The sequence below is a fragment of the Aulonocara stuartgranti genome (assembly GCF_965226115.1).
Source record: "Aulonocara stuartgranti genome assembly, chromosome: 23".
NCBI lineage: Eukaryota > Metazoa > Chordata > Actinopteri > Cichliformes > Cichlidae > Aulonocara > Aulonocara stuartgranti.
Window position 1 is genome coordinate 33144357 of NC_138958.1, and position 26369 is coordinate 33170725.

The window sequence follows — 26369 nt, forward strand, 5'->3', positions numbered from 1 at the left end:
ATATATGCAATGTTTGGTTTTCTTCCTGAATACTATCGTTGTTTATATTTACTGCGGGAAGAAACGCTCGAAAGCACTCTCTGCCTGTGAGCAAAACCAAAAACCCCACCTTTCCTATTCAACGAAAAAAGTACCATGTCGACCAATCAAAAAATGACATGGCATTTAGTTGTTTAGGAAGGGGGAAGTTTTAGGAGTGACGGCGGTGTTTTGAGATGTGAGAGATTTGCGACGTTTAGCGCAAGTTTTGTGTAGTTAGTGTGTAGTGTAGTCAATAGTTTTGTTGTGTGTGTCAGAACAATGAGGCGACTACTTAATGTTATGGCAGTGATACATCTCCTGCTGTCAGGCCTGCAGGTATCAGGCTGTTGTTCTCCTTTATCTCATAGTGGACAGAAATTATTTTTTGGAGTGGCACAAATAATTTCTGTGGCATCAAATTTGATGCAGAACACCTGATTGTTCTGTAAATAGTTTGAAATGCTTATTTAAAAAAATGCCTTGGCTGCATTTTTAGGTAAACAGCTGCAAAAACTTTGTTGTTTGCATAGCTCAGTTACTTTTTTGAAGAAGTAACTATATAATTAATTGCCCAACAGTGGTCATTATTTACTGTATTTTGCAGACAGAGAGTTACAGGACTCTCTCCCAGACCACAGACTCATAATACAAGTCAGAGCCTTATTGATTTTTTTTTTAAACAACAGCAGCAAGCTTTATAAGCTGTTGTTAGAATTTATTTAATATTACTTTCTAGTATCAGCTGATGTTTGCTGGAGCCACAGCTGTAAAAACTGCTGGTCATGATATCGGTTTGGATATGTGGTGAGAGGGAAACATGAAGGTGATACAAATCATACATATATACCAACAAGACAGTGTACATCACTTTCACAACAGCGTTTGTTTTAATTCAAAGGCTTTATGGTTTTTCCTATAATACCTGGTGGTGTAGTCGGCAGATTTTTTTGTCAGTTCAGCCTTATAGACCAAAACAGCCAATCAGATTTTTTTGCATCCAAGTCTGTGATTGGCTGGTTTTGTGGCACAACTATAATGGTGTACAGAAAGAGTTGAATGTGCACGGGCAGAAATGTTGAGAGCACAAGCAACACATTGCAAGCCAGCACAAATGCAAAAACTGAGTGAGAGGGGGCTGTGTGTGTGTGTGGATAATAGTAAACACTGAAATACATTTTTTTGCACACAGCAATGAATTTTGTTCACTCAAATTTAGCTTTTCTTCGCTCAAAATAAATTTCTCCTCAAAATGCAACACTTGCACCTGCAATTTTACTCTTGTTAATGTCTAACGGCGGTAGTCAGTGTGGGAAAAGTTTTATTTTGATACCTATAAGAGGAAGTTGTACGCTCTCCGTCAGCGCATGCGCGAAGCTACATACTGAAGGCTAGCAGAAAATCCAAGCGACTGTTAGCTAAAGAAACTATTTGGTTTCCGTATTAAACACGGGGTGAAATGTTTCGGAGAAAACTGGGCGCTCTGGATTATCACAACCCCGACGGCTTTGACTGCACAGGTAAGAATAAACTTATGAAAGAGCAGTTCGGTTGGTCAGTTGAGTTGAACGTGGAGCCGGCTAACGTGTCTTGTCTGTATGGAGACAGAGAGCTGCCAGATTAATAACGTAGAACATGTATGTTCAGTATGAGACAAACGTGTATATTTATGAAAAAAAGCAATGTACAAGGTGCTTATGCTCGACACTTTTAATAATTTTAACTAGTTTTGACTATAGGTTGTTTGCATTTTACACGCAATAAACACACACTCGGGCTTCATTAGTAGGTAGGCTGCAGATACCAGTTTAGCACAGTCATACCAGTAAGTTCAAACGCTGGCTACTCCCTGGTGCCAAAGTAAATTGTTTGCGTCCTGTAGTGAGTGATTCAGCAGATATGGTCTTGGAACCTCAGTTTTATTTATTCACTCCTTCACTTACTTGCCATGTGTAGCTGCTGATGTGTTGTTATCGCTATTGTCTAATTTCTTCTCAGATGAGACACAGTTTAGGAACTGCATTGTGTGGCTGGAGGACCAGAAGATTCGACATTATAAAATCGAAGACCGAGGCAACCTGAGAAACATCCCCAGCTCAGAGTGGCCCAAAGCCTACCAAAAGGTAAGACTGCTGGATCATCTGAAAGTAATCACTGCTGTTATTAATGGGTATTACTAACATAACACTGCATTTCTGATATAATATGAGGAGCACGGTGAGTTGTGTTTGAGTTTTCTTTACCTGTGTGCAGTACCTACAGGATGTGAACTGTCCATTTGAAGTCGATGAGAGGAAGGAGGCTGTAGATTGGTTACTGGGCCTTGCTGTGCGGTATGAATATGGAGACAATGGTAAGGGGTTTCATTTGGGTCACATTTACTTGTATAGCGCAAGAATCCCTTAAAAAAAAAAAAAAAGACTCCTGGCAGAACCAGACTGGAGGGGACCACCATCAAGTGCAAAAGTGCAAGTAGCTACAGTAAGGGAGTTTTTCCTTCCTGCTGTTTTCCAAGTGTTCTCTTAAAGTTGGTCATGTGATTGTCGGGGTTTTCTCTCTGTATTATTGTAGAGTCTTTGCCTTATAATATAAAGTGCCTTGAGGTGTCTGTTGTTGTGATTTGGTGCTATATCAATAAAACTGAATTGAATGCAGTACGTAGAGAGCTGTGCTACAGAGCAGAGGTTTATTGGGGAAACCTGAGGGTTAACTTGGATTTACAGGTTTGCAGAGGGGGTTCACATCAACACGGTTGTGTGCCACACTCCTAATCGGACTTTTAGTAGGTTATGGTTAGGATAAGGGATAATGTACACAAAATTGCCACCTACTGGCCAGTCAGTTCCCTAGGGTTAGGGTTATGTTAGCCTGTGTCACTAGTTGAAATGCCACCGATGACCAGGAGATGGAGACATTACAAAAGGAATACTTTTTGCTAAGTGCCAGATCATATGTCTACTTTTACTGCAGAATAAGAAGAACAAATTGTTACTCTTCTACTCGTTACTGTGAGCTCCCCTGTTAATGTAGTGCAAGTCAGTCTGTTCATCGGTGACGTGTTTTGTGTGTCTCTTCACAGTGGAGAAGTACAAAAACTGTCAGCCCCTGGCAGCTTCCAGTAACAGCAATAAAGCCATGGACCCTCTGGTTAACCTCGACAGTAAGTAAAACTTGGATTTGAGCTTCCTCTGTCCTGGCATTCTTTCTTCTTTCCCTCCTTTAAATCTTTGCAGGATAAAAGTTAAAGTAAGTGTGTGTGTGTGTGTGTGTGTGTGTGTGTGTGTGTGTGTGTGTGTGGGGTTTTTTTTTTTTGTTTTTTTTTTTTATTTGTTTTTTTTTTGTTTTGTTTTTTTCAGGTAATTCTCCAGATTTCAAAGCAGGAGTAACAGCTTTGTCCAACATCCTCAAGATACAGCGGCATGACGACTACCTGGTTATGCTTAAGGTGAGAGCGCACTAAAGGGCTCTTTAATACTGTAGCAAAGCTTACCTGGGCACAGAGGAAGGCGAAGTTTGCGTTTGCTTCACAATAAAAGCCCTTAAAATGATTTAATGCTTTCCATGTGAGCCGGCAGCCCTGAGTCGTTCTTTTAATGCAGGGTAATGGTCAGACTGATAACACGGAGATAATAGTTGGCACTCAAAAAATGCAGAATAGAAATTTTGCACTCTCACTTGCCACTCGCAATAGAAAGTAATCCTATTAACCATATTAAGGGAATGGGTTTTTTTGTTTTTTAATGTAAGTCTTATGTATTAGAATGATCTCAAATCATTAAGAAGAGTTTTTCTTGTTTTTCTTTGCAACTGCCAGGCCATTCGTATTTTGATCCAAGAGAGACTTTCTCCAGAAGCCATTGCTAAAGCCAGCAACAATAGAGAGGTAAACTAAAGACACAGGTGCATAATATGCATCAAAAATCATATGTCTGTGTATAGACTGCTGCAAGTCTAGAGCCATGATTTCAGCGGCGTTACTGACAAAACTCAACCAGCTATATTTTCTTTTTTCCTACAGGGTGTTCCAGTAGCTTTAGACAAGCACATCTTGGGTTTTGACACTGGAGGTGAGTTATTTATTTAAAGAATTTTTTCAGCAGAAAGGCTGAAAGCCGATGAGCAAATGCTATGACGATCGGTCTGCCCACAGTTCATAAGAATTGCTTCTCTTAAAGTATTGGTCAGCTTTTGGTAAAACTTCTGTCTTTTCTCCTCAGATGCAACTCTAAACGAAGCGGCTCAGATCCTGCGCCTGCTGCACATTGAGGAGCTGAGGGAGCTGCAAACCAAGATCAACGAGGCCATCGTAGCTGTTCAGGCCATCATAGCCGACCCCAAGACAGACCACCGGCTGGGCAAGGTTGGCAGATGAGAGCGAGGACGGTGACGGACCGCAAAGGGAGTGAGGGACTGAACCTGATTTGATTTTTGAGAGGAAAAACCTTTTGTTTGGTTAAAGGACATCAAAGAATTTTTGTTGATTTTTTTTTTTCCGTTGTTGCATGAGATCGGACTGTTTAAATTGGGAATCTCATAAATAAAAGACCCAAGTGTTCATGTGTGGACAGTCTGGATAAGTTCTTAAAACTTAATAATGTATAAATAATAATAATTAAAAAAAATGGTTTCCATTAATTATCCAGTAACAAAGTTTAAAGGTTCTGAAACTGCATCTTTTCTTCTGCAATATTCAAACTGACTGTTATATTTGTTTCTGGTGTTTCTGATGAAATATTCTTTGCAGATGGACAGAAATTGTTATTTTCAGGTGGGAGGGGAAAATATATAAATCCAGCTGCACACAGTTTGACTCCTGCACTTCTGTGGTGAATCAGACAAATGTTCAAAAAGCATCTCCCGTAACAAGTCACATTTTATTTTATAAATATCACACCTTATGAAAAAATTTAAAAGTAGAAGAAGAAAAAGTATTTGCTAAAAAAAAATGTCATTTGTGTAAAATACAATTAGTAGTGCAGCTATATATAGTAGGGCTAATTGGATGGGGGAGGCTGGAGAAACATACTCCGATTATAGTAATCGGATTACAAAAACTGGTAAGCATACAACAGTATCAGTGACAAGGGTTACAACTATCATGATTCCTTGGCAGGTATCGATACATTTGGGGAAAAAGATGTTCTTACATTTTACTTTGCTGAAATAAAAGAATCAAGTCATCTTTAATCTTTAGTGTTAGGTGCTGTATTTTATCCCTGCTTCCACTTGTTCAGTGATGGTAAACCAGTCTTCTTCTGACTGTGGCTTTATGTTTAAGCATATACTGTATATAAAAGAAGAAAGTAGCCACTGTGACTTTACCCACTGAGGCTATGTCCCCATGTACCTGGGTATTTTTGAAAACGCAGATTTTTCTATGCGTTTGCACCTTTCGTCCACATGTAAACGACATTTCCGGTCACTAAAACAGAGATTTTTAAAAACTCAGTTTTTGCATTTACGTGTGGACGAGGAAAACTGAGAAAACGCAGCGTCAAAGGTGTGCGCCTTTTTTGACGTCACACTGTGCGCCACGTTATTGTTTCGGTGAAATAAATTTCTACAATGGTGGACTTAGACAAAATACTGTTACTGTTAATTTTACTGTTTAAATGCTTACATATATACACACAGTTTATGTCCCGCCACACATAGGACTCAGTTCTGCTTCTATGCGCCATCTTTGTTTACCCTTTCCCACCCAGGCTTCTAGGCTTCTGATTGGCCAATATTTCTACACGGTTAGGAATATATCGCCACCTATTGTTTTGGCATGTTCCTAGCAGCGTTGTCCTTCGTTTTTGCGTTTACGCGTGGACAGGATTTAAAAAAAAAAAAAAAACGGAAACGGAAAATCTCAGTTTTCAAAAATACCCGTGTACGTGTGGACGTAGCCTGAGTGAAATGCCAAGGTGTAAGACAGCATGGCATAGATCTCACTGAGAAACTAGGACTTTGCACGCTGAGAGTTTAATGTCTCAGAGCTCTTATTCTCTTAACTGTTATTTCTTACAGACGGTTTACAAGACAGTCCAAAATGAAAGGGGCTCGGTGGAGCAGTAGCCAGACAATGTCTCCTAATAACAGTCACCAACAACCAACTTCTAAAGTGTACCTAAAGTCTAACATCAATCAAGCATTTTCTGATGTAAATCTTTAACAGACATTAGCATAATGCTAGCATTTTATGGGCAGAACTAGCTTCAGTGTAACAAAGACATAAGTGTTGTTTTATTACAATTTGGACACATTATCAAACCACATAAAGTGCTGCGACACGAAGTGCGCAAAAGTCGCCAAAATCTGCTAACTCAGTTACCGCTGAGTTTCGAACCTGCTCTGTCATTAACATCAGCACAAAAAGCTGTGTGCTAGGAACTTCATGGCATGGGTTTCCATGGTTGAGCAACTCCTTTAAGTGTAATGTGTGGCAAGGACTTTTGTCCATATATCCAGTTTTTTCTTAGTCTGTGTATTTAGCTCACAGATGTGAGTGCAGTATTATTCCCAAAAAGTATTCCCCAAAAAGCCAGACTGCACCTTTAATGTGCAGTTGTTCTTGTTGTTAACCAGAGACCACTATGAGTGCATCTGTAACTTCTCAACTTAATGGCCAATGTTATTTGTTGATATATTAAAAAAAAACCCAACAGCTTGATGTTAGTTTTCCCAAAAGGAAAAGCTTCAAATTATTCTTCTTTGGCTTTAAAGTACAATTAAACCCCCAAAAACTACAACCATGCATTTTAACATCGGATTTCATTGTTCTGCACCTTTATTCAACAGAAAAACAAAAATCTCAAGCAATACAAAAATACAGTAGAAAAAAACTAAAAATGAGGTATAAAACAAATTTACAAATCATTTACTTTGGGTTACATTAAGGTGAGATACTGGGGTTGAAGTGGGTGTAAATTTGCTCTGATTGCTGATCTGGCTGTCGTAAGCCATCTTTGCTCCCTGCTGAGTGTCCTTCTTCCAGAGGGACACCAGAGGGCCTGGACCTGCCTTATGTCCATGAATCGCCTCAGAACTTTAGCACCAAAGCACACTGCGGGTGCAGGCTGTCGTTAGTGGCTCCCTGTGACACACACACACAAAGATAAAAGCTCATCACTTTGAATCATCATCCCATAGTGGAAGTACTTTAAGGATAAGTTAAAATGAGAGGTTAAAGGTTTCATTTTCTGTGTGAATCCAAATGTGACAGGATGAAAACTTGGGCGCTGCAGTGCTCTAATGACAGAACAAACAGTCGTGCACTTTGTAACTGGAAGCGACTGAGAATTATCTCTGTAAAGAATGTGTGTATATTTATGTATTGCACAATAAGAGCTTTTAAGCCTCTCGCAAGCTCCTCCCAAAACTTCAGGATCTGTGTTTTAGACCTGTCATCATGGCAACAATTACACCACACATCGTCATCTTTAAAGCTAGCGACTATAATCTAGTCTGACTGTTGAAGGATGTGACTTTTACAGCAACACACACCAGTGATAGTGTTCCTTCCGACTGTTTTCAAAGGCAGATGCATTGTGACGAGATTATGTACTCTGCAGATGTGTGTAGCTTTAATGGTGACATTTGCCAAAGTGCTACTTTAGGGATTATCCTGTGTACTTTGTACTTTAACGTGAGGCTTTGAAAGGACTCGAAGCCATCTGCAGACAACACATCAAACATGATGCGTGCAAAAAAACAGGTAGAGGGTCGCACACAGCTGTGTAATCTTTGTTCTTTGGTCTCTCACACACGCAGGTCACAAATAGAGGGTCACAGACAGCTGTGCAATCTTTGTTCCTGTCTATTTCATGGGTGTATGTGAAGTCACCCCTCAGACACATATACCGGTATCTGCAGAGTGGTAGGTGTTAGCCAGCTGTGTGATGATCAAACACGAGCTGTGATTACTTCCAACAACAAAGACTGCCCAAACAAACCAGTTTGATTAACCTTTATCAGTAACATGGATTTCTGAAAAAATTAAAACGTACAGCTCTGCTATCACTTCCAACATAAATGATGGCAGGAAACTAAACAGTAGTGACGTTTGTAGGGTCACAGAAGTTGGACTAGCTGGTATATAATGAAGTGCTGCGTGGTGGCTAGCTACACAGCTATGGTTAGCATAACATAGCAAACACAGTGAAGCTGGAGGATGAACGCTAACTTTTTTTCCACTTGAGAAAAGTTAACATGAGGGTTCCTGATGGTTAGGGACAAATGCAATCCCATGGCAGGATCCTGTAAATGGACCAAACTTCAGTCAGGAGAACAACTGAGATAATCCATCCACAATACGAGGTTAGTTATTAATATACTGCTGCATGGGCTGGGCTGTAGTTACATCGTAAGGTTTTAAAAACTGAGCACAGTAGCTGCATGTCCTGGTTAGAGAGAACAATAATGGGTGATAACGATTCTTAAGGATAGCAACAGATGGCAGAAAGATACCCTACTCAGAAATGTTTCTGATGAACTGAGAGAAATGTAAATCTCACACAAGTAACACCATTCATTTCAGAGGAACTGTAATCAGTGGATATGCAGCCTGCACAACATGTTGCTGAAGGCATCTAGTTTCATTTCATTCATACTGTCAAATGTCATGTTTTTCAAAGGATCTGTGAGATTATAGGAAAGTGCAGTGCAGGAAAAGCAAAGTTGGTACACAAACTAATGAGTTCACTGTCTGCAACTCCTTTAAGTTAGAGTGTGTGCATAATACAGTTAGTTTTCCTTCAGTTTAGCCCTGTGACAGACTGGCAGCCTATCCAGGGTATATCCGGCGTTTCACCCAATGACAGCTGGGATAGGCTCCAGCTCTGCCCCCTGCCATAACTCTTAACTGGACAAGTGGTTAAGAAAATGGATGGATGGGTGGATGTTCCTTCAAACTTGAAAGACGGACTCTGATTACACAATATATCTCACCTGGTAGGCAGTGGGTCGTTGCTACGGTGATGCCATACAAATGAGAGCGCTGCTCAGGCAAGTACTCATCAGTGAACAGACTTCTGTGTTTGTTCACTGCAATCACACCATCCCTGTGAGTAACAGGTTAGAGAGGAATGATATCAGCGATATACACATATCAACTTATTGAACTGTAACCACCACTGTGATCTGAGTAGAAGGAGATGAATGAAGACTACCTCCGCCAGTCAGTGTAATAGAAGTGGTTCCTGTAGTAGACCATGCTGAATGGGTAGTTGAGGTTGGCGTGGATTACTCTTCGACCTGAACCATCTGAGGATATACACTCTAGACGCTTTGTACCTGACAGACACAGGAAGACAGCATGGCTCATTACAACATCAAGAAAATATAGGTTAGGTAAATTCTAGAGTATTAACTTTTAACTGAAGAGTTTTCAACTATCTCAATAAGCAAGATATGACAGTATATAGTCTGAGAGGCAGCTGTACACTGTTTACAGATGTCTTAAAACCCTGGGACAATAAATAAGGGACCAATTCACATGAATGCAGCATCAGCATAGAGGCCATGTTTACCTGCGTCAGCCCAGCAGATCTGTTCAGTAGCAGAGTCATATGTTAGAGCATTTGGCAAACCAATCCCATCAGACACTATCACCTGGCGGTTTTGACCATCCACTGATGAGCTCTCGATCTTAGGGGCCTCTCTGTTCCAGTCTGTCCAATACAGAGTACTGCAGGGAGACACAGGAGGGGAAAACTTATTACTCTTACTCTGATTGTTCCTTTACTCTTTTCTCCATAAAGACAACATTTGATAACCTCCCCCGAAACCATGATGGTGATTTTTTTACACCTCAGAATATATTAATAAAGATGTGATTTGACGACCGTTAGAATAGTGTCCAGGTTTTTCCAACAGGTAGCTGCATATGCAGAAACCATCCTCATTAATATCTGATGCAAACCCAGTCATTTCCTTCTTAAGCAGGCCTGGAATATGACAGAAACTACTCTGTTGAGAAAAGAAATTCAAGCATTTCTTCTAGTGAGCTTTCAGGGACTAAAAGAGTTAAAAGGGACCTACTTGTGGGAGTCAAGCAAAACTACTCTAGAGTCCAACATTAAAAATATGGAGCTGGACATGAGCAGAATGAACCCCTTTCCACACCCTTCCATCTGGATTGTTGACTACAGTCATTTTGCATTGATTTGAGGTCAAGGTCAGGCTTATCTTTTTAGTTTCTGGTCATGCTTTATCTGTGTACATAGAGAACGTGGACCACACTGCCTCACACATGCAGGCATATTTATCAGTGTTTTCATATTTCCTGTTTAATGAAGATTTAAATACTATTTTAAACAGTGCACTGTGTGTGGGCTGCTTACGTGCTGGCAGTCCTCTGGGAACTACAGGTAATACACACCACATGAACGTTCAGCTTATACACACACACACACTTATGAATTTGGTGAAGGTGCAGGGCAGCAGATGTCTGACACATTCACACGTGTATATGCTTTTATAAAGCCTTTGCGTGTCATTTTGGTGTGTCTGCTTCGCTGAGTGTCGTGGTTAGAGATGAGAATATTCAGCGACCCTCCCCAATTCGGTCTATTCGCCTGTTATTGGTTAGGGTTAACTGCATGTGTTCACTTTACAGCCTAAGAAACCACAGAGGACATGCTTAATCATAAGTGCATAAGTGTGCCCGTATGGAACAGTAATTACTTTTCAAACCTGAGTTTTTGTCAGAACACACACACCCCATATATTTACCCCTAAGTCAGAAACTAAGCTGTAAAATCAATAATGTCAAGCAAACGTTTCAGGTTTTATGACCAGGGTTATTGCTGCTGTGTTTAATCATTTGTAACAACCACATTAACTAACACACACACACACACAAACATGCACGCGCATAACTGTTGATTATGTGATTAGTTGCTGTGATGAAGAGCAGATGTTATTCCTGGCGAGTTGGCCAATCAAGGCCTCTTGCTTTCATCCTATGAGCGTGTGTGTCCAGGATTAATGGCATCAGTAAATTCAGGACAGTCTTCTTGGCTCAGTTTGATGCGACACACACAGCACTAAAAGTCACTTGTGATAGAATTAGCAAACATGTGTTACTAAAGACAGACTCCACCTAAAAATCCCCATTGCCATTTTTTTTCTATGAGTGCCAGTCTCATAATGATGAAGTCATGTTTTGGTCACAGTCTAAATCTTAGAATCCAGACTCAACAACCCCCCTTACTGCCAAATAGCCTTAAAACAGAGTTTGCACTGTACTAATGAATTAGGTACAGGCCTCATTGAGTCATAGCTTGTTAAAGAACTAGTGTTTAATTTTCATTCTCGTAGTAACAGACTGAAAACCATCTGTGCCCTCTTCTTCCATAAAATCTCTGTGGATACAGTGAAGGCTATCTCAGCAGAGCACCTCCAGGTTGTTGCAAGACAGTGTGTGGGCTCTTGTTTGTTTCTTGTTCCATGTCTGCAAATCCAGATTATGTTAACATACTTTTCTTCATTTCTAAGTAGAGCTTTTATGCCTTTCTGTATTTTTTTCCATATACATATGTTGTGATGTTGTTGAGGCTTCAGACTGCTCTAAACACTCAGCCAAGGCTATCCTTATTTGTATGGGAGAACTGAGTGGTAACCCTGCAAACATTTCAATGTTCAGTACATTTTATCCTATCTAGTCTGAAAAATACTTTCAAAATGAAAGCTGTGCAGACACTGAGATGTAAGTTTGCCATCAACTCGCTGTACTTCTTGAACATCACCTGCATGCCTCTGTTTGACTGCTCAACAATGGTATTCTGTGTTCAAGGCAGACTTCATATTATCCCTTCTTACAATTCTTCTAATTCTTCAAACTATGACAAAATAATTTAAGCAAAATATTCTTGATAGTGACATCGAAAAGCCCTAACCTTTTTTGTCATAATTCTGCAGCCAGTTTCAACCCGACAGATTAGATTGCATACGCATATCTCTTACCCAAGCTATGGCTAGCAATCTGTATCCATGAACATATGGTGGATGTTTTTTTTTAAAAATATATATCTTAAGAACAATTGGCTGCTTTTATTAGCAGGTGTGCTGACAGCAGATGTAGCTAGTAGCTGTTTGCTAGGTCCCTACTATTGGAATTATCTAACAACTTGCTATGTGGCACAGACTATCAAGAACTCTGTCAGCATTAGCTGACAACTCAACATTCAGTCATCTCATCCAAATGTGATTACGTCAGGGTCTTAAAAAAAACAACATAAGCACAGCCAAATTGCTAATGTTGAAGCTTTCGTATGGGGAATCCAGAACCCCGCGGAAGACGTCACTGTGACTCCATCTGTTCAAATCTGCTCTTTGTGAGAGGCAGTGGGCTTAAGGGAAGGACAGCAGGAGTTAGAGGAAGAGACGGGTTGCTTCAGACAGTGCATCACATTGACGTCAACAGCAAGAAGGACAGTTTTTTTCAAATAACACTACGGATCTGGAAATTGGCATTTTGAAATTAGTGAAAGCAAAGAAAGATGAACAAATGGTTTTACCCGGTGGAAGAAACCACTATGATTGCACGGGGGTTCACCAAGTCTGTGTCAAACAGGGTCCTCCTCCCACTGCCGTCCAAGTTGGCTCTTTCAATCACATCAGGAGTAGAGTCAACCCAGAACATCAGCCGGCGTTTGACATCCACTGCCAAACCTTCTGGACTGACGAGATCTGCAGAAGCGAGAAGAACAGAGATCCAGACATCATAGAGGAGATATTGAAATCATTTAAGGCATTCCACAACAATCATTACAGGAACAAGCACCACACAACTGTGAAAGCTTACTTGTGTTAATGAGAACCTCAGGCTCAGCACCAGACACCATTGAAGCTCTGTTGATTGATCTCGCAGACAAATCTGTCCAATAGACTTGGTTTTCCTTGCAGTCATAGGCTATACCAACAACTATGGAACCCTGGAGACGCACACATAAATACAAGCTTCACAAGTGTTGACATACATCAGTTCACACAAGTGTACCTCAAAGATGAGAACTCACCTCCAACATTTTGGTCATGGTGTGAACCAACAACAAAACTCAAAGTTAGTTATAGATACTATGAACTATATGCTTTTCTTCTATTGTGGTCTCTCTTTCCCATCACCAAATTGGTCGAGACAGATAGCTGCCTCTCCCTAAGCCTGATCCTGCAAGAGGTCTTTTCCTGTTATAAAAGGAAGTTCTTCCTCCCCGCTGTCACCAAGTGCTTGCTTATTGGGGACTGCCTATTCCCTGGGGTTCTTTCTCTAATATTTTAGGTAGTTTTTCCTAAAGTATAAAGTGCCCTGAGAGGACTAGAAATAACTAAACAAAATAACTAAAACACCATATTTATATATCTGACAAATTTAAAACTTTCTACCCAAATATGTAATACTTTATATTTATATACATAATATTTATTATACTAGTCAGATATTTTCTATAATCAAGGTGCCGGGTATTTACAATGACATACAATTTGAAATACACGATGTGAAGTCAGTTTTTACTTATAATTCTAAGACATAATTCTGCTTAAGACATAATGCTGACAGTTTTTTTTCTTTCTTTCTTTTAAGTAGCAAACAAATTTATTACAAAAATTAACAAAGATTAAAAAAATAATTTTATAGAGTATGTGATCTACCCATTAATTTCTTACATGTAGAGCCAATAGTGTTTTGGATCGGCTTTCGTCTAGTCTGGTCCCGTTGAGAGGCAGCGCTCCTATTTTCTGGCCCTGAGCGTACAGCAGTGTGATGCCAGTGTTTATGGGAGGGGTGACATCTGGACGGGATGTTGGACGCACCGTAGGCGGTGGCACTGACGAGATGCCTGGGATGTAATTGGATGGATAAAAATGTTTGAGTCACAATTAGTGAAAGACAAAACTTATATAATACAGTACAATGACATATATCTTTGACGATTATTGCTTACATGCAGGTTTGACAGCATCATCTGATTTGGTTCCGGGAACCATGCGTCCATTCTGGTCCACACACCAACAGTAGTTGGTCTCCCCGTAACACTGGACTGGACTGGGATGGTGCAGGCAAACGGAAAAATCAGAAGACTTTTAAACAGCAATGCAATTATTTTTTCCTTGAGAACTTCCTTTGATGACTGCATATCTGCTGCTTACCTGAACTCTCCATCTGGCTCACACTGAGGTACATACTGCTGTGGGCCAGGTTTCCCACCATAGTGCTCAATCAAACTGGCTCTCCATCGCTCACACATGCTCTCAGGGCGTTCTGTTGGAGTCACTGCAACTAAGTGGAAGCCAAAAACCCCAAAACAACCCATCAGTACTTCCATTCATAAAGCTAAAGATAAATTACAAGTCAGATGATATTCTTCTGTAGTTCATCATTATTTATTCAATTGTATTCTCAGGATGTTCCCTACTTTGCTGAGTTTATACTACAGTGTTAGTTGGAAGCTAATGGTGAGGGGATGCTTCGTGTTTAAAGAGGCACACATATACACACATCGTACTTTTGTCAGAAATGTTTACCGCGTTCAAATCCCTTTAATGACTCGCTTTATTGGAGAGCATTAAAACTAAACCTCAGAGCATTTCTGGCTTCTACTTGTGTTTACGCTAGCCTCGCTCTCTCAGTGTCAATTTTGAATGTGAGACTTTGCTGTTTGTAGACTGAGAAGGAGAGGAGGACACAATTTGAAAGGGAACAGTTCTCTATTGCGAGATAAAGACAAACCAAAATATTAATGCAGTTAGCTTTTCCAGAAGTGTTTATTATAGTGGCAGTTAGCATGTTGCAATTTAGTCTTCTGGATCACTTGGTTTTGCTTCTATTTAATGTTCAGACTACCCACTAAATATGGTGGTTTGGAAAAGAGCAACAACTGGATGATCCATCAGTTCCATCTGCAGACTGGCAAACTACAGTGGGGCAAAAAAGTATTTAGTCAGCCACCGATTGTGCAAGTTCCCCCACCTAAAATGATGACAGAGGTCAGTAATTTGCACCAGAGGTACACTTCAACTGTGAGAGACAGAATGTGAAAAAAAAAATCCATGAATCCACATGGTAGGATTTGTAAAGAATTTATTCGTAAATTAGGGTGGAAAATAAGTATTTGGTCACCTCAAACAAGTAAAATCTCTGGCTCTCACAGACCTGTAACGTCTTTTGTAAGAAGCTTTTCTGTCCCCCACACGTTACCTGTATGAATGGCACCTGTTTGAACTCATCATCTGTTTAAAAGACACCTGTCCACAGCCTCAAACAGTCAGACTCCAAACTCCGCCATGGCCAAGACCAAAGAGCTTTCGAAGGACACCAGGAAAAGTATTGTAGACCTGCACCAGACTGGGAAGAGTGAATCTACAATAGGCAAGCAGCTTGGTGTGAAAAAATCAACTGTGGGAGCAATCATCAGAAAATGGAAGACATACAAGACCACTGATAATCTCCCTCGATCTGGGGCTCCACGCAAGATCTCATCCCGTGGGGTCAAAATGATCATGAGAACGGTGAGCAAAGATCCCAGAACCACACGGGGGGACCTGGTGAATGACCTGCAGAGAGCTGGGACCAAAGTAACAAAGGTCACCATCAGTAACACACTACAACGGCAGGGAATCAAATCCCGCAGTGCCAGACGTGTTCCGCTGCTGAAGCCAGTGCATGTCCAGGCCCGTCTGAAGTTTGCCAGAGAGCACATGGATGATACAGCAGAGGATTGGGAGAATGTCATGTGGTCAGATGAAACCAAAGTAGAACTTTTTGGTATAAACTCAACTCGTCGTGTTTGGAGGAAGAAGAATACTGAGTTGCATCCCAAGAACACCATACCTACTGTGAAGCATGGGGGTGGAAACATCATGCTATGGGGCTGTTTTTCTGCCAAGGGGACAGGACAACTGATTCGTGTTAAGGACAGAATGAATGAGGCCATGTATCGTGAGATTTTGAGCCAAAACCTCCTTCCATCAGTGAGAACTTTGAAGATGAAACGAGGCTGGGTCTTCCAACATGACAATGATCCAAAACACACCGCCCGGGCAACAAAGGAGTGGCTCAGTAAGAAGCATTTGAAAGTCCTGGAGTGGCCTAGCCAGTCTCCAGACCTCAACCCCATAGAAAATCTGTGGCGGGAGTTGAAAGTCCGTGTTGCTCGGCGACAGCCCCAAAACATCACTGCTCTCGAGAAGATCTGCATGGAGAAATGGGCCAAAATACCAGCTACTGTGTGTGCAAACCTGGTAAAGACCTATAGTAGACGTTTGACCTCTGTTATTGCCAACAAAGGTTATGTTACAAAGTATTGAGTTGTATTTTTGTTATTGACCAAATACTTATTTTCCACCCTGATTTACGAATAAATTCTTTACAAATCCTACCATGTGGATTCATGGATTTTTTTTTTCACATTCTGTCTCTCACAGTTGAAGTGTACCTCTGGTGCAAATTACTGACCTCTGTCATCATTTTAGGTGGGGGAACTTGCACAATCGGTGGCTGACTAAAAAAAGTCTACAATTGAATTTGAACAAAAGAAATTTGTCAGTATGACTAAATCAGACAAATTGCCTGTGTGGGTCAGATATCTTCAGATCCTGAACCAAATGTGAGTGAGAAATGTTGTCATTATGAAATAATAAACCTCGTTTGCGGTTCATAGACTATATATTAAAGATGTACTTGTTTTGCAGCTACAACTTAGGCATTTTGTCTGTTGCATTCTTGGTGATTTAAAACTGGTTGTGAGAGGTGAGGGGGCTGGGGGTGAAGAAGTCTCACCTGGTCTGTCACAGTCTACAGGTGCTGCACCAGGTGGAGTCCTGGTTCCTGCTCTCTCCTCTCCTCTACTGTCCACACACCAACAATAACCAGTGGAGCCATGGCACTGAAATAAAGATGAGAAATACATTCCATTTTGGGGAATTCTGACCTTTATTTGATAAACAGTGAAGAGTTTTCAGACATGAAAGAAGGGAGGAACAGTGGTGGAAACCACGCAGCAAAGCTCCCTGAGTGAGAGTCGAACATAGACTGCTGTGTTGAGCTTTTCAGCATAAAGTTGCCTGCTCAACCACGTGAGCTAAACTAACACCAATAAAAAGGGTCTTAAGAAGAACAAAAAGAAATCACTGATAAAAGCCAAAGAAGAAACTGTAGTTATTCACTAAATAAATAAATAAAAAGTCAGAGTTTCACCTGCTGAGGTAGATACTGTCCTTCTGCATCACACTGTGGTTTGTAGACTCCAGTTATGGGATATCCATCAGCACTGGTGGTCTTTACGCTGTCTCTGTGGTGCTCACAGTGAGTTTTAAGATGCTCTGGTTGAACTGAATGAGAAAAAAGAAAAAAGGAAATTGATGCTTTGTTGTGCCAACAGGAAATAAATCTGAATAAAAACAATCTGAATGAAGTACGGGCCACTGGAATACCAACAGCACCCAGAGAGAACAACTGCTCCTGAAAGAAAAGGACTCCACTAAAACTTTAATATTTGTGGACGCTATTATTACTGCGTGTCACCCCTCCCAGGGTATGGGCCTCCAAAGGTACTGTAGATCTCCAGAGATTTCTGTCCTGGGCCATTATTTCTAGTTGGGTCCAGGTGTAGCCAATCTTTTTTGCTTCTGCCTCAAGGTCCTGTCGTCAGGTGTTTCTTGGGCGGCCTCTCTTTCACTTGCCTTGGGGATTCCACCTGAGAGCCTGCCTGGTGATGTTGGTTGGTATTTTGCATAAAGCGTGCCCTGCCAAGCACTAGGGCTGGGCCATATTATACCGTTTCACGGTAATACTGGTATAATGTTAGGCAACGATAAGAATATAAAATATCGCGATAGAATATGGGTAAAACACGCATGCGCAGTGCCTTTGTTTTCATACGCACATGGCCGAAAAAGCATGGTGGCAACGGAGAATGAGAAGGGGGAAAGCGGATCGTTGACTGAAACGGATGAACCAGAATTGGTTTGTAAAAATGGTGCACCTTCAGTGGTGTGGAACTGGTTTGGTGTTTGTCCGTAAGATACCCACCAAAGCACTATTTTTTGTAGAACATGCAAAGCGGGCCGTCGTTATTGCCATATTTGTCGGACTAAGGTGCTCGTAAATCTGGGAGCAATCTGTGTCCAAAACTCCGTCCGCTTCAGGTCCCAAAGTCAAACGAACACTGCGGCACATTGAGAGTTAAAAACTGTCGAAATTATTTCACCTTTAATAAAATGATCAGCATTGCTGCTTTACCAGGTGTAACAATTAAGTTTAACATCCAGGCATCCATGAAAACAGAATTTATTACATTTAACGGAGTTAGAAGTTAGCAGGAAGTTTGAGGAAGTTAGGTAGCTAGCGAAACTAGCGAGCTAAGCATGATATAGCATGTTCTGACTGAGAGATTTCTGAAAAAATTTAAACGTACAGCTCTGCTATAACTTCCAACATAAATGAAGACAGGAAACTAAACAGCAGCGATGTTTGTAGGGTTACTGAAGTTGGGCTAGCTGGTATATAATGATACGCTACGCTAGCAACACAGCTATGTTAGCATAACATAAACCGTGAAGCTGGAGGATGAATGCTAACACTTTTCCACTCGATAAAAGTTAACGTGAGGGTTCCCGATGGTTAGAGACGAATGCAATCCCATGGCAGGATGCTGTAAACGGACCAAACTTCAGTCAGGAGAACAACTGAGATAATCCATCCACAATACGAGGTTAGTCATTAATATACTGCAACAACATGGGAATAGAGCAGCTGTGATAGAATACAGCATTAACGAATCAATGGTACAGAAGTGGAGGAAGCAAGCAGAATGAGTTGAATAAAGTTTGATTTATTTGACCGCTTTGTTTTGCTTAATGTGCCTTATAAACCCGTGCACCTTATGGTCCGAAGAATACGTATTTGACTTTTTTATTTGGCACACTGCAGTTTAATGTTGCAAAGCACCTCTTTTTAAACCTTTGTGGTGTCCTCGGGATTCCCATATGCTTGTTTGCCATTCACCTAGGGACCATTTGTGATCCGAGGACACCACATTACCTTTAGTGGACATTATACATGGTTATGCTCAGGATATGTCCGCCCATTTCTACTCGAAATGCCCTTTGGTTAAACTTTCAGCAAGGAATTTGCATTTGCACTGTTAAACTTTTATATAGCTTTAATTCACATAAAAAACAGCTGCTTGTTTAAGTGAAAATAAATGGATGGGTTTTTTGCGCTAGTAAAGTTGTGGAATTGTATTTTGTATTTTTGTCTCGCATCAATTATATCGTCAGTTATATCATTATCGCAAATTTTCAAGTATATATCGTGATAAATATTTTTGGCCATATCGCCCTGCTCTACTCGGCACCATCTTCTCTGCCTGATTTCTTCCTTAGCAGCGAGTTGACAGGTTATTTCCCGTAGTTTGATGTTACTGATTGTGTCTGGCCAGCGAATGTGGAGAATCCTTCTGAGACAGCTGTTGAGGAATGTCTGGATTTTTCTATTTGAGGTTTTATTTGTCTTCCAGGTTTCAGCCCCTTACAGCAGTACTGACTTCACGTTGGAGTTGAACAGTCGGATCTTGGTAGTCAGGGTCATCTCTCTGGATGCCCAAATGTTTTTGAGCTGGATGAAGGCGGCTCTTGCTTTTCCAATCCTTGTCTTGACATCTGCATCGGTTCCACCTAGTTAAGTAAAAGAGTGTATTTCCTCAGGGGACTTCCACTAAGGATGACTGGGTTGTTACTATTGGAGTTGATCCTAAGGATTTTGGTCTTCTCCTTGTTGATTGATGAGTCCAACCTGTGCTGATGTGGCTGCCAATATGCTGGTCTTTTCTTGGAGCTCCTCAAAGTGTTCAGACCATCTTTTCATCTGTTGCACTAGTTCTGTGATGGCCTTTCCCTCTTTGTCCTTGATGGGTCGTTCTGGCTTGCTGTACTTCCCAGACAATTTCTTGATTATTGCGTAAAGGTGTTTCATGTTACCATTGTATGCTGCCTGTTCTGCTTCAGCTCCCATTCCATCTATATAGACATTCTTGTCTTTCCTAATGCTCTTTGTCACTGCTCTGTGGGCTTCTGCCTATTCTGCTTGGGCCTTGGCTTTGTCTGCCCTAGTCCTGCTGTTGTTTATGTGGTGTATTCATAATTGTCTCTGGTACATTTGTTGTATGGGCAGTATGTGTTCACTGTTTGATTGTGTAATTACGTGTTACGCACTGGCAATGCATGCCGGTAGATGGTAATACAGGAAGTAAAAGAGATGGTCTTACCGCACACAGTGGTCCCGCGTACTTATTCAGATTCAGAGTAAGAATCACACATGGTGTCAGAAGTGCTGTGTGACTCGTAAGACTCCATACATCTGCCGAGTGTGAGGAGAAGGGGAAGGTGGAAACAAAATGCCGAATGACGACGTAGACGATCGTCCGAGGGCAGGAGTTAGCACCGCGGCTAGCACTCCCAGCGCTACGTTTAGCATCCAACCACCGGAGCCCTTTGATTTTTCCAAACCACACGAATGGACAAGATGGGTCCGTCGCTTCGAGAGATTCCGTCAGGCAAGTAATCTGTCTGCGAGCTCGGAGGAAAATCAAGTGAACACTCTCATATATTGTATGGGAGACGAAGCGGATGACGTCCTGAGAGGACTAAAGTTAAGTGATGTAGACCAACGGGACTATGCTAAAGTGAGAGATAGCTTCCACAACTTTTTCATTGTCAGGAAAAATGTTGTTTATGAGCGCGCACGTTTTAATATGCGCAAACAAGAGCCGAATGAGACTGTTGATGCATTCGTGACTGCCTTGCATGCATTAGCAGAGCACTGTAACTACGGACCGCTCCACGATGAGCTGATAAGAGACAGAATAGTAGTGGGCTTGGCCGACACGAGGCTGTCTGAGCGCATGCAGATGGAAAAAGACTTGGACTTGGATAAAGCTATAAATATGGCCAGGCAGTCAGAAGAAATCAAAAAGCAACAGTCAGCTTTGAGAAGTGAAACAAATGTAATGCATGTAAATGCGAAAACAGTTGACAGAGTGATACAAAAGCACGACAAAACAAAGTTCAACATGTTCAAAAATAAAACTGTCAAAACACAACAGCAATATAGCAAGAGACAAAGTAACAAATGCTACAAGTGCGGAGGCTCTCCACATCAGAAACCTGAGTGCCCAGCAAATGATGCAAAATGTCATTTATGTGGAAAAAAAGGTCACTACCAGCGAGTCTGCAGACAAAGCAAGACAGTGCAAAGTATTGAGGAGGAAGAGGAGCAAGGTTTCTTCCTAGGCTCAGTTTCCAGTGACGGCCAGGCGTGGACAGCCAACATACAAGTGAAAGATGCAAAAATCACTTTCAAACTGGATACTGGAGCAGATGTGACTGTAATAGCTGACTCGGACTTATCAAAGATTTTTGCTAACGAACACAGACCAGTTCTCCAGCAGCCAGAAAAACCTTTGTTAGGCCCTGGAAAAACACCACTGGACGTTGCAGGTTTTACAAAGCTACAGCTCAACTACGGAGCGAAACAGACAACAGAGAAGGTCTATGTTGTAAGAAACCTGAGCACTCCACTGCTAGGCCTGCCCGCCATTACAGCTCTTGGCCTGCTGGTGCGAGTTGACGCGGTTTCAATGGACACTCTGAAGACTACTTACCCTAAACTTTGCAATGGTCTAGGGAAAGTGCAGCGGGCCTATCACATTAAACTCAAACCGAATGCTGTGCCGTACTCACTCAAAACTCCGCGAAGGCTTCCTCTGCCTCTGATGGGAAGGGTAAAAGAGGAACTCCAACGAATGGAAGAGCTTGGTGTCATTACCCGAGTTGAGGAACCAACGGATTGGTGTGCCGGCATGGTTGTTGTTCCAAAGAAAAACAGCCCTAGGCTAAGACTTTGCATAGACTTTACCGGACTAAATGAGTATGTGTGCAGGGAAAAATATGTGCTGCCATCGGTTGAACAAAGTCTCGGAATGCTCGCAGGAGCCAAAGTGTTTAGCAAACTGGATGCCAACATGGGCTTCTGGCAGATTCCCCTGTCCGATGAGTCTGCCAAACTCACCACCTTCATCACACCCTTTGGGCGGTTCCACTTTAACCGCCTACCGTTTGGGATCAACTCAGCGCCCGAACACTTTCAGCGCATGATGGCGGAGGTCATCGAGGGTCTCGAAGGAGTGGTGTGTCACATTGACGATGTGTTGGTGTGGGGACGTAACCATCAGGAGCACGATTCCCGTCTCCATGCTACACTGCAAAGACTGGAAAAAGCAGGCATAACGCTGAATGTTGAAAAATGCGAGCTCTCCCAGAGCAAGGTTGCTTTCTTGGGTCACATCATAGCGGATACAGGAATCAGTCCTGACCCGAAGAAAACGGAGGCAATTACAGAAATGACAGAGCCAACTAATGTGTCAGAGTTGCGCAGTTTTCTGGGCATGGTGAATCAAGTGGGCAAGTTCATCCCCCATTTAGCTGAAAAAGACAAAGCCCTGCGAGATCTTCTTTCCAAAAAGAACGCATGGTATTGGGGAACTGACCAAGTGAGAGCTTTCAAAACATTACGAGATGCCCTGACCTCACCCCCAGTGCTCGCAATGTATGACCCCAACAGAGACATTAAAGTATCAGCAGATGCTTCATCCTATGGTCTCGGAGGTGTTCTTTTGCAGCTGTGGGAAGAAGGATGGCGACCAGTGGCGTATGCATCGAGGTCCCTTTCTCCTACAGAACAACGATACGCACAAGTGGAAAAAGAGGCACTGGCATCTACATGGGCGTGTGAGCGTTTTCGTGATTTCCTGATTGGTAAACATTTTTGTCTTGAAACGGACCACAAACCTCTCGTTTCCTTACTGGGAGGACAAGCTCTGGATCTCTTGCCACCCAGGATCCAGCGATTCAGAATGAGACTCATGCGTTACTCGTACACTGTGCAGTACGCCCCAGGGAAATCGCTCTGGACAGCAGATACTTTGTCCCGCTCACCTCTGAAAAAACCAATGAACCTGTCAGACAAAGAGCTAATGGAAAGCACAGACATATATGTCGACAGTATTGTAGCAAACATGCCTGTCAGTTCATCATATATGCAAACACTGAAGGAACAACTGAAAAGCGACAGTGTGTGTGCTCGCGTCATGGACATGTGCACCGAAGGCTGGCCAGAACATGCAAAACAAGAGCCTTTACTGCGAAATTACTGGCCTGACCGAGCCACGCTCACTGTTGAAGACGGCCTTTTGTTAAAAGACACACGGCTTGTCATTCCTTCAGCAATGAGAAACGAGGTGCTGGAAAAACTACACGAAGGACATCAAGGTGTTGTAAAATGTAAAGCTCGTGCACGCCAAACAGTGTGGTGGCCCGGGCTGAGTCAACAAATCTCTGAGATGGTGCTCAAGTGCAAAACGTGTATTCAAGAAAGACACAATAACAGTGAGCCACTCATGCCAACAGAATACCCTGCCCGCCCATGGCAGAGAGTGGGCACAGATCTTTTCGAGCTGGGAGGGAAAACTTACCTTCTCGCTGTTGACTATCACTCTAGATTTGTTGAGATTGCTTTGTTAAACAGGACAAAATCAAACGATGTCATTACTCACCTGAAATCTTTCTTTGCCCGTCACGGCATCCCAGAGGTCCTCATGTCTGATAATGGACCACAGTATTCAGGTCAAATCTTTACAGACTTTGCAGCAGCATACGGCTTCAAACACATCACAAGCAGTCCCAAGTTTCCGCAAAGTAATGGAGAAGCAGAACGTGCTGTGCAGACTGTAAAAAAATCTTCTGAAAAAAGCAGCTGATCCTTATCTAGCTCTTCTTGCCTATAGAGCTACACCACTGCAGTCCGGATACAGCCCTGCAGAGCTTTTAATGGGCAGACGTCTGCGAACCACACTGCCGATGCTTCCATCGCAGCTGGAGCCCACACTGCCGGACAACGCACTGCTCGCTCGAAAGGAAAGGGAGAAGAGGATGATGGACATGGCAAACTTCAACAGGCGCCACCGCGCAAAACCTTTATGCAGCCTGTCCCCAGGAGAGCAAGTTTGGGTGACTGATGTCAAAACTACAGGCACTGTTATCCAAAATCACTCTACACCCCGATCATACACAGTGGAGTTACCACAAGGGACTGTGAGGCGTAATCGTGTGCATTTGATTCCTTTAAGTTCACCTGTGCATGAACCTGCTAATGTGCCTGTGTTGCAGAAGCCTCAAACACCCAGTGTGATCCCTGCTACACCTGTTAACACTGATGTGGTCAGAACCAAGTCAGGGAGGCCAATAGTTAAACCTAAAAAGTTAGATCTGTAAGAAAAAAAAAAAGGTTGTTGTTATGTAACTGTGTTATAAGGGTTTTGTAGAGCACAGTAAAATAAAGCTAAAAAGAGTTGTTAAGAAAAGAAAAGAACAAGAAAACAAAAACAAAAGGTTAAAAATGTAATGCAGATTGTTTGCCAGATGTTCTTGTATGGCTTTGAAAAAGAGAAGTTCTGTCCTGAGAAAAGGAATATTCTGTTTTTGTTTAAAAGGGGAGATGTGGTGTATTCATAATTGTCTCTGGTACATTTGTTGTATGGGCAGTATGTGTTCACTGTTTGATTGTGTAATTACGTGTTACGCACTGGCAATGCATGCCGGTAGATGGTAATACAGGAAGTAAAAGAGATGGTCTTACCGCACACAGTGGTCCCGCGTACTTATTCAGATTCAGAGTAAGAATCACACAGTTTACTGCCACCTTCTTGTGTTTTCTCTCTTCTATCTTGCCCAAGGTCTCAGCTGTGATCCATTCTTTATGATGCTATTTCTTTATTCCGACCACTTCTTCACTGATTGTTCTCAGTGTCTTCTTTATGGTCTGCCAATTGGCCTGTATGCTGCTTTTCTCCTCTCCCTGGTGCAGCTAATTAAGCACCTTGATCTTGCTCTTGAACCGAACTCCTCCCTTTATCTTTACTCGACTGACATCATTCTTCGCTCTACGCCGTGTTGTTTTTGTCCAGTTCTTCTTTAACTTCAGCTGCATGTTGGCTACTACAAGATGGTGGTCAGATGCCACATCTGCTCCTCTTCTCACCCTAACACCCTGGAGAAAACTTCTAAACTTCTTGCTAATGCTGATGTGGTCAGTCTGGTTCTCTGTCACACTGTCCAGTGATACCCAGGTTCTTTTGTGGATCCACTTGTGCGGAAAAATGCTACCTCCGATGACCAGGTTGTTGAATGCACACAAATCAACTAATCTCTGCCCATTATCATTCATCACTCCCAGCCCATGTATCCCTATGATTTGTTCATATCCTGTGTTGTCAAACCCAATCTTGGGTTCACATTAAAATCTCCCATAAGGATAATGATGTCTCTGGTTCGGATTTGAACTCATCTGAGATTTTTATTAGATACACCTGTGGTACCAATCTGAAAATCCCATGTCGCCTTATTCTCGAGTTATTGCAGGGTGACAACAATACCCCACAACTTTTTAGGGCTGAGGGGTAATAAAACCAAACAAATGGAACTGATTACATAAATCTTTGGGGGGGAACAGTCTCACCTGGTCTGTCACAGTCTACAGGTGCTGCACCAGGTGGAGTCCTGGTTCCTGCTCTCTCCTCTCCTCTACTGTCCACACACCAACAATAACCAGTGGAGCCATGGCACTGAAATAAAGATGAGAAATACATTCCATTTTGGGGAATTCTGACCTTTAATTGATAAACAGTGAAGAGTTTTCAGACATGAAAGAAGGGAGGAACAGTGGTGGAAACCACGCAGCAAAGCTCCCTGACTGAGAGTCGAACATAGACTGCTGTGTTGAGCTTTTCAGCATAAAGTTGCCTGCTCAACCACGTGAGCTAAACTAACACCAATAAAAAGGGTCTTAAGAAGAACAAAAAGAAATCACTGATAAAAGCCAAAGAAGAAACTGTAGTTATTCACTAAATAAATAAAAAGTCAGAGTTTCACCTGCTGAGGTAGATACTGTCCTTCTGCATCACACTGTGGTTTGTAGACTCCAGTTATAGGATATCCATCAGCACTGGTGGTCTTTACGCTGTCTCTGTGGTGCTCACAGTGAGTTTTAGCACGCTCCGGTAGACCTGAAGGCAAAAATAAAAATAATCACATATAAGCTGTGCTGTGTCAACATGAAATCAACCTGCGTAAAACAATCTGAATGAAGAAGTCTCACCTGGTCTGTCACAGTCTACAGGTGCTGCACCAGGTGGAGTCCTGGTTCCTGCTCTCTCCTCTCCTCTACTGTCCACACACCAACAATAGCCAGTGGAGCCATGGCACTGAAATAAAGATGAGAAATACATTCCACTTTGGGGCATTTTGAACTT

At 42.0% G+C, this 26369-nt stretch overlaps 2 protein-coding genes across 2 annotated transcripts in view; one reads left to right on the forward strand and one right to left on the reverse strand.

Moving 5' to 3' along the window:
- Positions 1–1350: 1350 nt before the first annotated feature.
- rtraf (RNA transcription, translation and transport factor) lies at positions 1351–4575 on the forward strand. Its single transcript, XM_082523439.1, has 8 exons — positions 1351–1538; positions 2017–2141; positions 2272–2371; positions 3098–3178; positions 3375–3463; positions 3833–3901; positions 4037–4085; positions 4236–4575. Exons 1-8 carry the CDS (start codon positions 1478–1480, stop codon positions 4388–4390), a joined length of 729 nt encoding a protein of 242 aa, XP_082379565.1. The 5' UTR covers positions 1351–1477; the 3' UTR covers positions 4391–4575.
- A 2195-nt stretch (positions 4576–6770) lies between these two features.
- nid2a (nidogen 2a (osteonidogen)) overlaps positions 6771–26369 on the reverse strand; it is a 57108-nt gene continuing 37509 nt past the window's right edge. Inside the window, exons 21-34 of the mRNA XM_082523434.1 lie at positions 26216–26321; positions 25990–26123; positions 25577–25682; positions 17201–17334; positions 16784–16889; positions 14155–14284; positions 13950–14050; positions 13672–13844; positions 12812–12941; positions 12525–12696; positions 9534–9691; positions 9174–9297; positions 8953–9065; positions 6771–7099 (exon numbers count right to left, since the gene is read on the reverse strand). Coding sequence (XP_082379560.1) covers positions 7089–7099; positions 8953–9065; positions 9174–9297; positions 9534–9691; positions 12525–12696; positions 12812–12941; positions 13672–13844; positions 13950–14050; positions 14155–14284; positions 16784–16889; positions 17201–17334; positions 25577–25682; positions 25990–26123; positions 26216–26321 — 1698 coding nt within the window. The 3' untranslated portion in view covers positions 6771–7088. The remainder of the gene's footprint in view (positions 7100–8952; positions 9066–9173; positions 9298–9533; positions 9692–12524; positions 12697–12811; positions 12942–13671; positions 13845–13949; positions 14051–14154; positions 14285–16783; positions 16890–17200; positions 17335–25576; positions 25683–25989; positions 26124–26215; positions 26322–26369) is intronic.